Source organism: Vigna umbellata, chromosome 11, assembly GCF_029865625.1.
Source record: "Vigna umbellata cultivar VRB3 chromosome 11, Vumbellata_1.0, whole genome shotgun sequence".
NCBI lineage: Eukaryota > Viridiplantae > Streptophyta > Magnoliopsida > Fabales > Fabaceae > Vigna > Vigna umbellata.
In genome coordinates this window covers 50,412-65,079 of record NC_142175.1, presented here as the reverse complement: position 1 = coordinate 65,079, position 14,668 = coordinate 50,412, and the positions used below count along the sequence as shown (strand labels likewise).

At 34.8% G+C, this 14,668-nt stretch overlaps 1 protein-coding gene and 2 pseudogenes across 1 annotated transcript; all 3 read right to left on the bottom strand.

Moving 5' to 3' along the window:
* Positions 1–1,467: 1,467 nt before the first annotated feature.
* LOC124820407 (uncharacterized) lies at positions 1,468–3,258 on the bottom strand. Its single transcript, XM_047292081.2, has 2 exons — positions 2,539–3,258; positions 1,468–2,037 (listed from the first exon to the last, which is right to left on the bottom strand). The coding sequence occupies exons 1-2, from the start codon at positions 3,028–3,030 to the stop codon at positions 1,585–1,587; spliced, it is 945 nt and encodes a 314-aa protein (XP_047148037.2). The 5' UTR covers positions 3,031–3,258; the 3' UTR covers positions 1,468–1,584.
* Positions 3,259–3,376: 118 nt separating this feature from the next.
* Positions 3,377–4,670, bottom strand: LOC124820406 (disease resistance protein RPV1-like; annotated as a pseudogene).
* On the bottom strand, positions 4,657–5,310 carry LOC148190669 (disease resistance protein RPS6-like; annotated as a pseudogene).
* Positions 5,311–14,668: the final 9,358 nt, after the last annotated feature.

The window sequence follows — 14,668 nt, the reverse complement described above, 5'->3', positions numbered from 1 at the left end:
AAATTATAATGAAAAATGGAACCTATCAAGGTTGAACGTAAGACTGAACCTTCTTGTGTAGGATATTTTTACTCACAAAAATATGAGTTAAACAAATATATTATAATTTATAAATTATGATGAAAAGTGGAACCCAAGCTTGAATGTAGGACTGAACCTTCCTGTGCAGGATATTTTTACTCTGCAGGATATTTTTAGTCAAAAAAAATATGAGTTAAACAATTATATTATAATTTATAAATTATAATGAAAAGTGGAACCTGCCAAGATTGAACGTAGCCCTGAACCTTCCTATGCAAGATATTTTGACTCAAAAAAAAATATGAGTTAAACACAATAAAAATTATAATTTATAAATTAAAAAGTATTGGAACTTGACAAGGTTGAATGTAGGATTGAACGTTCCTGAAAGTTCTCAAAACAAAAGACATGCCTGTAGAAATTATTATGGAATTTATATTCTTGTTGCAAAACCTAGTATTGATCCGAAGTAGCAATGTCGAGGCCGAGCGCACGTCTACACGTCTGGTTCCTTGTGGTTTCATGGGGATGTCGCTCGGCCCCACGGTGGGCGCCAAAATGTTTCTGTGGGAATTTGTCCGAGGGTTGATCAGCTCTCTTTTGATCTTTAATCCTCTTCGAGAATACAATCCACTTTGATGAGTTGTTGACCTGCAGAGGTCTATATTTTATTATAATAGAAAAAGATGATTGTGCCCGGACGTATATTTATAGGGCTTGTGTCAACCAAGTCCATTGATTAACCATCAGTGCAGTATATTTTTTGGCAATATAACCTGTAAATCACTCATAAATACTGTATATTCATCCTTAATATGGTCATTAAACGTATTAATTGGCCATTAATGATATTTTCCTTTTCTGGTTTGCGCTTGTCGGACAGCTCGTCGGTTGACTGTTTTAGTTTCGGATCTCTCCTTTGTCGATCGGTCACTGGGGTATAGTACACTCCTTATGTAAATATGGGGAAAGTGTTCAATCCTCGAAATAGGTGAGCATCTTTATGATAATTGTCAAGAAATTTACTAATGGATGACAAAGATTTAGAATATTCTTATGTTGCTTCAACCATCAACAAACCTCAAAATTAGTAAAATTTAAAGATCAATCCGGAAACATCTACAAGAAATTCAACTACATATATTACTTTCAGGTTTGACTTTTTTTTTTTAAAACCACTACAATGCCTAAAATTGTATGTGAAATGGATAGCAAAGTAAAACACAACAAAATATCGAACAGCAACTATCTTTATTTCATAATGCAATGCCTTATTTTAAGAAGATTTCTTAATAAAATATCATATATGCTGAAACGGAAAAGAATTGACAGAAGTATCAACCATAAAAGAAATACAATAAACAGCTCAAGTAAAGCAACCGAAACATTGTGAAGAGAAAAAACATGGTACAATATAAACATGAATTTATTCACTATAAGCTGCACTAGAGAAAAAACAAAGAAAAGATAAAAAAAAATATACAGAAATCAAGGACTCTAGGATTAATTCCATAACTAAACGATCTGCTGTTGTCAAAGATGATATATATGACTTGGCAGAAGTCACATTACAATTTTCTTAATGAATGTAATGAGGGAATTTTTGTTAAGCGCAGGCTCTCTTTCCAAGTCTTCTGATTCACAATATATCAAATAGACAGCTGTGTTCTTGACCACCAATCCATGACCAAAAGTCACAAAAATCTCCACCTTGTCTCCTGATCCTAAATTTGACATTATATCATGCCAATCTTCATCATTAAAGGAAATTACTGTGCCATGGTTGTGCATCAGTAATGTACACTTTGTGTAATTAACAATTAAGACACTTGTAAGACATTCAGTTGTCACGATTAACGGGGTTGATAAATAAACAACACACAAAACTATTCCCTTCATGACACGATCTTGAGGTACAGTGAAAGAAACAGAATGTCCCTCACCTATATGGGCCAACCAATAAGGATCGTTGTCACCTGGAAGAGAAACATCACCTGACTCACTGCTTTCCAATACCTGTATCATGAGATAAAAAGCTTACTAATTTATCTAATTCTGCTATTCGAGTTATCCTCTGCAATCATTATTTTTGTGATTAAAAACTACAATATATAATACATGATTAACACATACAAACAGTAATTAGTCTAAACAAAACTGGTTATATCACCATCATGTCGTTAGGAATTTAATATGCATTTTTGTTTACATCTCTTTCAATTTTTATTTATACGATGACTGGGAATAAAACATTTATGAAGCAAGTACAGCAAGAAATTGGAAATCAATTTCCTAGTACTTAGTATAAGCATAATCATTTTGGTTAATTGATTAATAAAATCAGAAACTTTTAGATGAAGTTGTGTGGCAATAGAAATGAAGGGTCTTAAAAATTTAGTATTGTATTTTCTGTCAGAGACTTAATTAGGATTACTATATGTTTAATAGCTAAAATCATGGTGAAGGTAATAAGTGAAAGGAAAGAGAAAGAAGAACCTCATATATGCTATTACTTACAGTATTTAAGAATTCATTGTATCTTCCAACACCAACCAAAGAAGACCTGAAGCAATGCTTTGAAATTCTTGATTCTGTAATATTCACGCCATATTCGACCAGAATAGTTTTCACTTGCTGAGATAGTTGAAACTCGGGGTCACACTGAACGAAAACGCTTCGAAGATTTACAAAGCTGCTAAAGAATGGTCCAATAACATCCCAAAAATTATCCTCCATATCCGTGAATGAATGAATATAAGATAGGGGATTGATTGTTGGTGACATCCGAGACCGAATGATAAAATGAAAAGCATTATGTGACAGTCCCTCAAGTCGATGTAAGGATATATATCCAATGCTTCTTGAGCTTACAATTGAAAAAGGCACTTGTTTAACGGCTTTATTTTCAGCAATTAGAGATATCAAGGATTCCATTTGGACTATATCTTTTTCCAATAGGTAAATCTTCGAACAACCAGCGAGAATGAGAGTTTTTAAAGATTTCAACATATATATCTTTCTCGGGAGATTGCTTAGACTTGTGCAGTCCTTCAAATTTAGCAGTGTAAGATTGGAAAGACTTCCAATAGATTGGTGTAATTTGCGCAATCTAGGGCAATCTTTGAGAATGAGTTCTTCAAGACTTGGAAGTCTCGAAAAGTCAGGAGTTTCTGTTAAGTACTTGGAGTGACTAAGATTCAGGACTTTTAGCCACTCCAAAACCTTCAGGAAGACAGTTTTTGGATCAAATATTAGAGAAGAAAATAAAACAATGAAATAGCTATAAATGGAAACAAGTAATATTTTTATTTTAGTTAAGCTAGAAGTTTTCAAAGAAAATGGCACATTATAAAAACCTGCAGGTTTTTCCAGTCGAGCCGAACGCATCCAGGATTTCCAGCGAGTTTAAGCACTCTTGATTCGTGTGTTATCTCCAAAGGATAAGGTTTGAAGCAACGTTTTCTGGTTACAAACAGTTTCTCAGGACATTTCCTAGAGATTTTTGTTCTCTTGGATAAAAAGACCTAGGAAAAAACAAATGTATTGCGCATGAGAAAGCAAACATTTTCAAAAAGAGTTTCAAAACCATATATAAAGAATGTTCTCACATCAATCTCTTCCAGTGCATATCTTGCATCCCCTCCTTGACCAACAATTTCTCTTCCCATTTCTTGTAGCAAAGGATGCATTCCAAATTTATTGTTTCTTGTAACTTTTATGAGGTTACGCTCTATCAAAACTCTTATTCCAATGTCAACGTCTATTCCCAAGCCATGTAGGATCTTCATAACATAAGCTAGGCTTTTACCAACAAAGAAAGTACAAAAATCAAGGAATAAATGTTTTTCCATTTCATTGTGTAAACCATCAAAGCTTATTTTCAATTTCTGTTTAACATCGACATGCGAAATTTTCCTTAATATAAACAATACAGTTTCCCATTCTTTTTTGTTTATTTCAAATAAACAAGCTCCAATGACTTCAAGAGTTAGAGGTAGTCCTCCACAAAACTGAGCTACTCTTTCTGCAAGGTAATTGTAATTTTCTTTTGGTTTTGCTTCTCCAAATGCGTGCCAACTAAGAAGCTCAAGCGACTCATTTGGGTTCATTAGATTTATCCGAAAAACAGAATCCACTCGATGTAACCCCGGTACGTTTTTATTTTTTGCTGTAATGATTATTACAGTACCTTCACCGAACCATGAACTACCTCCCAATAGGTCTAATAGACCATAGTCATTCAGATTGTCAAGAACAATGAGCACCCTTTTCCCGTTAAGTCTTTCTCAAATCATACTTCTTCCGATCTCCTCTGTAGGTATTTTCACCTTTATTTTTAAGACATCTGTAAGAAGTTGTTCTTGTAAACTAACGCAACTTCTTAATCCTTTACCTTCTACATCAGCTTCAATGAAACATTTCTCCGTGAATGTACAATGAATTTGATGGTAGATAGCTTTGGCAAGGGTGGTTTTACCAGATCCTCCCACTCCATATATCCCTATTGTACAAACTTCCGTGGATTTATTTTTGATAGTTCGAATAAGATCTTCCACCTTGGGTTGTAATGCAACTGGAAATTTAGTAGCAGACAAGACTGATAAATTAAGAACAGTCTTAACAATTTTGTCTACTAGCTCAGCATCGCTCCTTCAAGTTCAATAGAAATTGCAGACTAAGTCATTTAATAGTAAGATTAAATCACTATCTTAGAATTGGCTTGATTGAGTGAGTTATTTACCTGTAATTGCTCTCATCCCATCCAAAGAAATTTGCTGTTTGGTGAGTGCTTGGCCCCACCTGGACATACCATGCTTGAGTTGTTGTCTTGAAAAGGTTTGACGTGCAGTAGCTTCAAAGTCTTTCCCAAAATCACCCTTCTGAAGACGTATATCAGATGGCGAAATTTCGTAATATACGGGCAAAACATGTCGGCAATAAGTTTTGTGCCATTCAATGATTTTTTGAAGTTCATGAAGACACCAAGCGGATTGAGAGTAGGTTTTAGTGAAAACAACAATTGCTACCCGACAGAGATCCATAATAGGTTGTTCGATGTGCATTGGTTTCACTGCATTGTGGTGGTGAAGAAAAGTGGTGAATCCAACACTAGAGAGGCCAGAATCTAGATTGGAAACAAATTTGTTACAGATTTCGTCTCCAGTAAAGTTGAAGAGCACATCGTACATCCATGGGAGTTTGGATGATGAAGAGGCAAATTCCGTGGAAGGAATCGATGAGGCCATGAAGTGTTAGAAGAGAAAGCATCAATGCGACACAGTGAGATAGATGATCTTTACAGACACAACTAATCAAAGCACGCGGAAGATTACAATTTTTTATAGTTATTCAAGCGCGTTAAGACCATCACAGAACCTTTTTTACTTTAGCAATTTGAGAAATTAGACCAACACCCGCTTTCAACCATATAAATAAAATATTACTCTAACAACTACGAAATATTTTTCAAATTATATTTGTTTTTTTTAAATTACATATCAATTTAACTTTTTATTTTAAAAGCAATACACTACGTCTCTTTTACATTATGGACTGATCCCTTTAAGTGTTAAAAGCATAAAGCATTGCATTGTCTTTTGGCATTACAGATAAATCTTTAAATGAAAATCTTTAAAAGAGGTTAGTGTGCGTCTAAACTCGTGAAAAACATGCGAATATGGTGGTTTATTCTACTTGAATATTGGTCATGATGATTGATGAGTGCGTATCATCACTGTTTGTTTATGCTTATGCTCGCTAAAGTACGATAAAAGAAACGAAAGTAGTGGTGAGATAGATGGTCCCATGTACAAGCTGAAATTAAGGAGAAAGACAGGTGGAAAATGGTTTTAATGTTTTGTTCTTATGTTCATTGTACATACATATATGAAATGATTTCAATTTGCCTTTTGACATATAATAATTCGAAAAATTGAGAGTAAATATGTCTATAATTTCAAATTGCAATTTGAAGAATTTCGATATTTCACAATTGATTTCAAATGAATGGTAATATTAGAAATGGATTATGCCTTTTAAGTATAATCGATTATCACCTCGTTTTATGCCTTTTTCTGCACATGATTCCCTTTCACTCCATCAAAAAAGAAATTGCCATCTGCACAACTAATCTTTGTCAAGTGGGGAACATGTTGCTCCTCAGCTACAATTATTAAACCCCATTCATACACAGACAAAAAGATATATTTTACAACACAATGTCAACATTCTTCATTTCAATTTTTTTTATTATAAATTAACCTTTTTTTAAAAAACTAACATGCGAAATTTTTTTACAAGATTTACAGTTAATTATTTGAAAAAAAAAATAGTTTTTTTATTACAATAGTATTCACCACAGTTTTTTAAAAGAGTAAATAAAACTTGTTATTTGCATAATAGAATTTATAAAAGACTTAACGTTCATCTCCCAACTAGAGCAAAGATCTTCTACGACGCTAATATACCAAGATTGGGTCAAGGTTGTGCAGAAATAGCTTGAACAATTTCTAAAGAATAACATTTTGAAGCTTCTGAAGAAACCAAAACAAATGAAGGTTGTTAAAAAGAAACATGGGTCTATAGATATAGGATGGACAAACAAGCTAATGTTAATTAGTAGTCAAAGGTTATTCAAAGAAAGGCCGAGGCTAAAGCATTAGAGGACATAAAAGCTTTCTTTCTTGGAAGCCACCACCTTCTAATGGTCTAACTCTTTTACCCCTCACTGTTACTACAATAAGCACATAATATGTTGCCATTGACATGGTACAATCCATTAAGTCGTAAGGAGGGAGCAAATGACAACATTTTTTGGATGGATCCACTCGTGTTAACAACAATTTTGATATCAATTATTTATACTAGTTATAATTCTCCAAAATATGACAAAGTGACATGGGCCACTTTTTATACTGATTATAATTATAACATGTATAGAAAGTGAGTGTGATGACATTTTTGTAATAAATAAGATAACTTTCTATATTGGTTCTAATTATAATTGGTATAGAAAATGGACGTGATGAAATTTTTGTAATAAAAAAGAAAAGTTTCTATATAGATCATAGTTATAACTTGTATAGAAAGTGGGTGTGACGACATTTTTGTAATAAATAAGAAAATTTTCTGTATCAGTTTTAACTATAATCGGTATAGAAAGTGGTTGTTCTATATTTGTAAATAGAGGGTTCCTAAATCCCTAACCCTCATTCTCCTATTTCCCTTTTCTCAATCTCGCCTCTTCTCCTCTCTGAACGGTAAGATCTCGGGAATTAATACACTTCTATGCATAAGTTAATATCTTTTATTATTAGAATGAGGAATATGTTATACAAGTATCAGGTGGTTAATTAGTCAGAGCTATGTTAGGGTGGGGTAATAATCTCGTGAACTACTTTCTATACCGGATCTAATTATAATTATTATACAAAAAGGATGCGATGACATATATGTAATAAATAAGAAAATTTTCTATATCAGTTTTAACTATAATCGGTATAGAAAGTAGTTGTTCTATATTTGTGAATAGAGGGTTCCTACACTAGTAGAAAACGGGGTTTCTGACGCACCATATAGGCTTCGGATAAGAAAAGCCTGAAGCGTACAGTTGTATATAACTCAGTTTAGAGGAACCCGAGGTGGAAAGCCAATACTGCATCGGTTAGTTACTGAACCGATGCCTATGGCGCCCTGCAAAGCAGACTTTTGACTAACTTTTGCTGACAACTTTTTAGAAAACGTGCTATTGCATCGGTTGGTGGCAGAACCGATGCCTATAGGCTTGCCAATACCTGCAACACCACTGAACGCCACTGCAAGATGACAAGACTTTGCTATTGCATCGGGTGGTTGGTGGAACCGAAGCATATGTGTGGAGATTATGCCTCAGTTTTGCTGATAACCGAGGTCTATTTGAGCTGAGGCATCGGTTAGTTGAATAACCGACCCATTTAAAATTTCACGTAAGCCCGCATCTTCTTTCTTCCTTGCTGCATTTTCTCTTTGGCTGAACCTACATCTTCTTCCTCGCCGAAACCTTCATTTTCTACCTCGCTGCATTTTCTCGCTGTGTTTTCCTCCTTCCTCGCGGCCTCTCTTCTTCAACCACTTACGCCTGAAGTTTCTCCATTTTCCCTATACTGTCCATTTGCTGCGAGAATTGCACCGTTGTTCTCCCATTCTGCCGCCTTCGTCCCTGCAGTTGTTGCCATCGTCACTAGGTCTGTCGTCGTCCACCGTTGCCGTCGTTGTCCCGCTGCCGCCGTCGTCATTGGTGTTGCCCATCACGGTAAGTTGTTCAAACCCTCTTTAGCTTGACTTTGATATTTGAGTTGGTAGATTGGTTGAGACTGGTATATTGGTTGAGACTTGGTGCAGTAAGAAAAATCTGCTCTCTGTGTTTTGCTTGCTGCTAATTGTAAAGTATTGAATGAAAAATTAGTAAAAGTGATGTAGAATATTGGTATAATTTTACAAGTTGTTAAGGGCACTCAATTGATGGATATAAGAGGTAGATGCAATACTGTGGGATGCTTAGGCTGATATTTCAATTACTTGTTATTGAGACATTGGGCAACGAACGTTTGAACATCCTGAAACATACTTGTTCAAAATAACTTAGTTTTTAGTTAATGGAGAGTTTGGTAACATTTTCTTGGCATTTGAAAATACACTTCTTAATTTCGGATTGTTTTAATGAATGGTTATTTTCTTCAACAATTATGTAATTGAAAAATGTATTAAGATGAAATAAGGTAAAGGAAAATTCTCTTGTTATATATGAGAAAATAATTGTTGTCTATAATATTGGTTAAAATATAAGTTAATTTAATATTTATTATGAAATGTCGGGCTAATGAGTGTAAAGCCCGTGTTGGGATGGTTTCTGCAAAATGAAGCTCATCAAGTTACTGTTGTTGATTTTATGGACATGGAATCCTTGGAAGGGACACTTGCACTGTTTGTTTCCAACATGGAAATTTTGCAAGCTAAGAAATGCAACGAAAGTTGAAAAAATGAGACAACAAGTATGCTTATTCTTTAACTTTTTTAATAACTTTATATTAAAAACTAATTTCATAATTATTAAACAAATAACTTATATTAAAAACTAATAACTTTTTTAATAACTTATATTAAAAACTAATTTCATCATCCACTCCTCCAAATCCACCTTCCAATCCAACCACATGCTAAGAGTTATGGAAAGCTAGCTAAGGAAGACGAATTAGCAAGGAATGAAGAAAAAAAAAAAGATAATTCGTAAACATGATTAACAAATAAGTTCTTATAACTATCGGTGTATTATTCTCACTTGTTTGCTTCAATGTATTGTTTGCTTGAATATATTGCATGTTGTATATGTAATTATTTGTTTGCCTGAATATATATTGTTGTTGACAATTAGCCTTAGTTTTTCGTTTGAGATTTAATACAAAAATTATTTACTATCTCTAGATTTTTTGAGCAAACATACTTTTTACAAATGAATAGAGGAGACGGTAATAATAATTTACAAGTATTGAATCTTGAATTGTCCGATTGGACAATTTAAGAAGAGTAATAATTTTTTCATAGTTTATTATAACATATCAATTTTAATATACTTGTCTTAAATTTCATGAAAATTTGTCGTTGTGTTTTGTATTGATCTTCGGGTGTATATTTGATTGTGATTTACAATCACTTTCATTTTCTGTAACCTGAAGACCAATGCGAAATGCTGGAAAAATTTCATGAAATTTAAGATATGTTGTTTAAGATTGATATGTTTAATAAACTAAAAAAAGTGAATCTTCTTGAATGGGATAGGGTCACACCTTGAATAAAAACACGATCAAAGTGGTCATTCAAGATTATTGAAATTGTGTAAACAATTTCAGTAAACATGCGTACGGATCGAGGGTGGATTAATTTACCACGCATCAGCACTGAGTACGAGAGAGGGGTAGAGGAATTTATAGAGTTTGTGCAACGTAATGCGAGTACAAGTGGTGATGATGAAGTCAAGTTTAGATGTCCCTGTGTGAATTGTTTGAATGGGAGGAAGTTGAACGCAATTGATATTAGGGAACATCTTATCTGTGATGGTTTCGTACGAAGTTATACAACATGGATATGGCACGAAGAATTAACAGACTTTTCAACTGTCTTTCCAACTGAAAATGTTTATGATTCCATAATGGATATGGAAGATCGACCAGAAGAAGAAAACTTAGAGGACATGATCCGCGATGTTGGTGTAGAATCTTTTGCCCAAGCGCATGTGTATGAAACGATGTCCACTGATGCAGAGACTCCTTTTTATGATGGTTCAACTAAGTTCACACGGTTGTTAACGGTGTTAAGGCTCATGAATTTAAAGGCGAGCAATGGATGGACTGATAAGAGTTTTACATAATTGTTGTCGTTGTTGAATGAAATGCTGCCAGATGGAAATACATTACCCACTCGTAATTATGATGCAAAAAAAATTCTTTGTCTGATGGGTATGGAGTATAAACGGATACATGCATGTCCGAATGATTGCATATTATATAGGAATGAGAATGAAGTTTTGATAAAGTGTCCAAAATGTGGCTTATCACGATAAAAGTCAAAAAACAACGGTGAAGATAGTGGTCACACAAAAAACAATGGTTCTGCTTTGAAAGTAGTTTGGTACCTTCCACTCGTGGCCAGACTTAAGCATTTGTTCACGAATCCCAAAGACGCTAAAAACCTAAGATGGCATGCAAATGAGAGAACAACTGATGGGTTGCTTCGTCATCCAGCTGATTCAAAGAAATGGAAAAATATTGATCAAGAATTCCCCCAATTTGGTGAAGAATGTAGAAATCTTAGGTTTGGCTTAGCTACTAATGGAATGAACCCATTTGGTAATTTAAGTACCAATCACAATTGTTGACCCATTATACTGATAATTTACAACTTATCTCCTGGATTGTGCATGAAAAGAAAGTACATGATGTTGTCAATGTTGATATCTGGTCCAAAGCAGCCTGAAAATGACATCAATGTTTATCTCAGGCCATTAGTTGAAGACTTGAAGTTGTTGTGGGTTGATGGGGTTGAAATATTTGATGCCTTTACTTCAAAAACTTTCATGATGCATGTTATGTTATTTTGCACCATTAATGACTTCCCAGCTAACGGTAATTTGTCGGGGTACAGTGTGAAGGGTCATAAAGCATGTCCTATATGTGAAGAAAACACTATAGCTCATCAATTAAAACACGGAGGGAAGACAATGTATATGCATCATCGGCGATTTTTACAATCTAATCATCCATATCGAAGGTTAAAGAAAGCATTCAATGGAGAACAAGAGAAAGACAACGCACCCTTTCCACTTACTGGACTTGAAGTTCTTGAAAAAGTTAATAGAGTACATCATGTATTTGGGAAAACGTCGAAGAAGTCTTCTATAACTACCCCTTGGAAGAAGAAATCAATATTGTTTTATCTTCCATATTGGTCAAATTTAGATGTTAGACATTGCATAGATGTCATGCATGTAGAGAAAAATGTTTTTGATAGCTTGATTGGTACACTACTACCAGGGAAAAACAAAAGATGGAGTGAGTGCGCGTTTGCATTTGGTTGACATGAAGATTCGAGAAGAGTTGGCACCAAGAGAGATTGGTAAACGTACTTATTTGCCCTGTGCATGTTACACAATGTCCAGACAAGAGAAAATAAGTTTTTGTCTTTGTTTAAAGAGTATCAAGGTACCACAAGGATACTCTTCAAATATCAAGAGCTTAGTGTCAATGCAGGACTTACAACTTGTTGGATTGAAGTCTCACGATTGCCACGTCTTAATGCAACAATTGTTACCGGTGGCAATTCGTGGAATTTTGCCCAAAAAAGTTAGGCAGACCATAACTCGATTGTGCTCATTTTTCTCATCAATTTGTAGTAAAGTCATCGATCCTACAAAGTTAGATGAACTTCAAAGCGAAATTATCATAATCTTGTGTCAGCTAGAAATGTTTTTCCCTCCATCCTTTTTTGACATCATGGTGCATTTACTTGTTCATTTGGTCAGAGAAATAAAGTTGTGTGGACCAGTATACTTAAGATGGATGTACCCTATTGAGCGTTATATGAAAATTTTGAAAGGGTACGTCAAAAATCAATATCGTCCAGAAGGTTCAATGATTGAGAGATATATTGCTGAAGAAAGTATTGATTTTTGCTCTGATTATATGACTAAAGCAAATCCGATAGGAGTCCCTCGGACATCATGGTTGAATAGATATTCTACAAGTAAAAGCATCCGAGGTGTGAATGTGGTGACGAAAAGTTGAAGAATTATGCAAGCACATCTGTACATATTAAACAACACAGATGAAGTGACCCCATTTTTGGAAGCACACAAAGTCGTTGTAAAGGACAAGTATCCAAGACAATCAGAGAAATGACAGTTGATGGAGCATAACAGAACATTCTTGTCCTGGTTCAAATATGAAGTTTTGAAAGAATCACGGTCCTCTGAGACTTTGTTGTGGCTAGCAAATGGTTTGAAGTTTGATGTTGTGTGTTATACAGACTACGGAATTAATAATTGCACATTCTATACAAAGACTTTGGATGATAAAAGCACAGTACAAAATAGTGGCATCAGTCTAGAAGCTGAGTCGCTACAATTTTCCACCTCCAAAGATCAAAATCCTGTAATTGGATCCATGAGATATTATGGTAGAATTGAAGAGATATGGGAGGTTGATTACACTAAGTTTTCCGTTGCACTCTTCAAATGTAAGTGGGTCGACAATAAGAGTGGTGTCAAAATAGATGAATCTAGTGTGACACTTGTTGATTTTCGAAAGGTTGGTTATGGAGACGAATCGTTTATCATGACATATCAAGCATGTCAAGTTTTTTATGTCAAAGATCCTGCGTCTGACCATTGGTATGTTGCTCTTCAAGGAAAAAGACAAATTGAAGATAAAGAAGAGAATTTAAGTAATCTTCATATTGCTGACAACCATCCATTTAAAACGACAATAAACTTGGATGATGACCCTCTAATTGATGATATACAAGCAATTCGAGAAGATCACAATGAGGGAATATACATATGACCAATCCATATGATTGTGTATGAACTTCATATTTGTGTAAATATTTATGGCTTTTGTTAAATAATATATGTTATTTTATAAGTGTTTTATTAATCTTTCATCTTATTTATTGTGACAGATATATGGATGAGTCACCTCATTCGTCAGGAGATGAAGTCCCCACCACTTCTAGACGAACGAGAGGAGCAACGAGGTTACGACAGCTTATACTTAGAAGAAATGTAGGTGAGAGGACACTTGTCATTATTGACGTGGTCACTAGAGTTGCATCTGGCCCAAATGCAGATGTATTTAGGTCTTACCTTGGAGTACTAGCACGTGACCGTATCTCTATACTTACTCAATCCTTTGACCATGTATCTGAGGCTGATCGGAATCTCATTTGGCAAGATCTATTGGTAAGCTAAACAATATTGCTCATTATATTGATAAATTCTAGATTCATTATATTGATAAATTTGTATTGATATAAGGTTATTACTTTCTTTGATGTAGATGACATTTGATATGCCAAATGTAGAGAGCTTAAGGAATAAGTGTTTATCTGCAATTGCAGAAAGATTTTGAGGGGTTAAGACAAAATTGACATCTAGATATATATTTGGACCAAAAAGCAATGAAACTCATGTTCCAAATATTCAACAATTGACGAAGAAACATGGCGTCAGTTTGTAGAGCTTCGTTCATCCGAGACGTGGCAAGTAAGTGTAGGTAAAATCATTCTATTCATCATTCATAATTCTTTTTTATGAAAATTGTTTTATTTTTTTCACAGGAAAAAAGAGCAAAAGCACAGGGAATAAGTGCTCAGAATCAAAATCCACACATACTGTCTCGTGGTGGATATAGGAAGCTTGAGGAAAAAATAATGAAGCAGAAGTCAGATAGTAGACTTTCACTATCTAAGGGTGGTGACCCTCCTCCTCCTCCTTCACCACCATCTCGGCACGAGAAGTGGAAGTTAGCTCGTATAAGACCATCAGGCTCCTACACTTCCGACTCTGCCAGAGAGATATCTAAAAGAATTGTAAGATGTCATTTCTCATATTTTTACAACATTTTTGTTATATATATTACATAGATCTTTCAAATGATTTTGAAGTTTTGTTATGTGACAGGACTCCTTGGTTGAGTAGAGCTCCCAAGGTCAATTCACACAAGAAGGTCGTTAGGATATTCTTGCCACAGCTATTTGACGACCTGAGCACCCAGGATGGGTGCGTGGTGCTGGGACTGGCATAGGCATACGACAGTTCTTTGGGTCTTCCTCGCATCCATATTCATATGAAAAGATGAAGGAGAACATAAGAAAAGAGATGACGCAGGAGATCACAAAGAAGGCTCGGGCAAAGTTGTATGATGAAGTTGCTGAAATGGTTGTGCGCCAGTTCCAGCAGCGTTATGAGGATTATGGCAATCGTCCTCTGCCATCTCCTGTAGCAGAACATGTGTCCCCTACAAGTAAACTTAATGATTTTTGTATATTAGTTTAATTTTTGTATAACCTAACATTTAATTTGACAGGTAGAAGCGGCAAAGGAAGTTGTTCAGCTGTC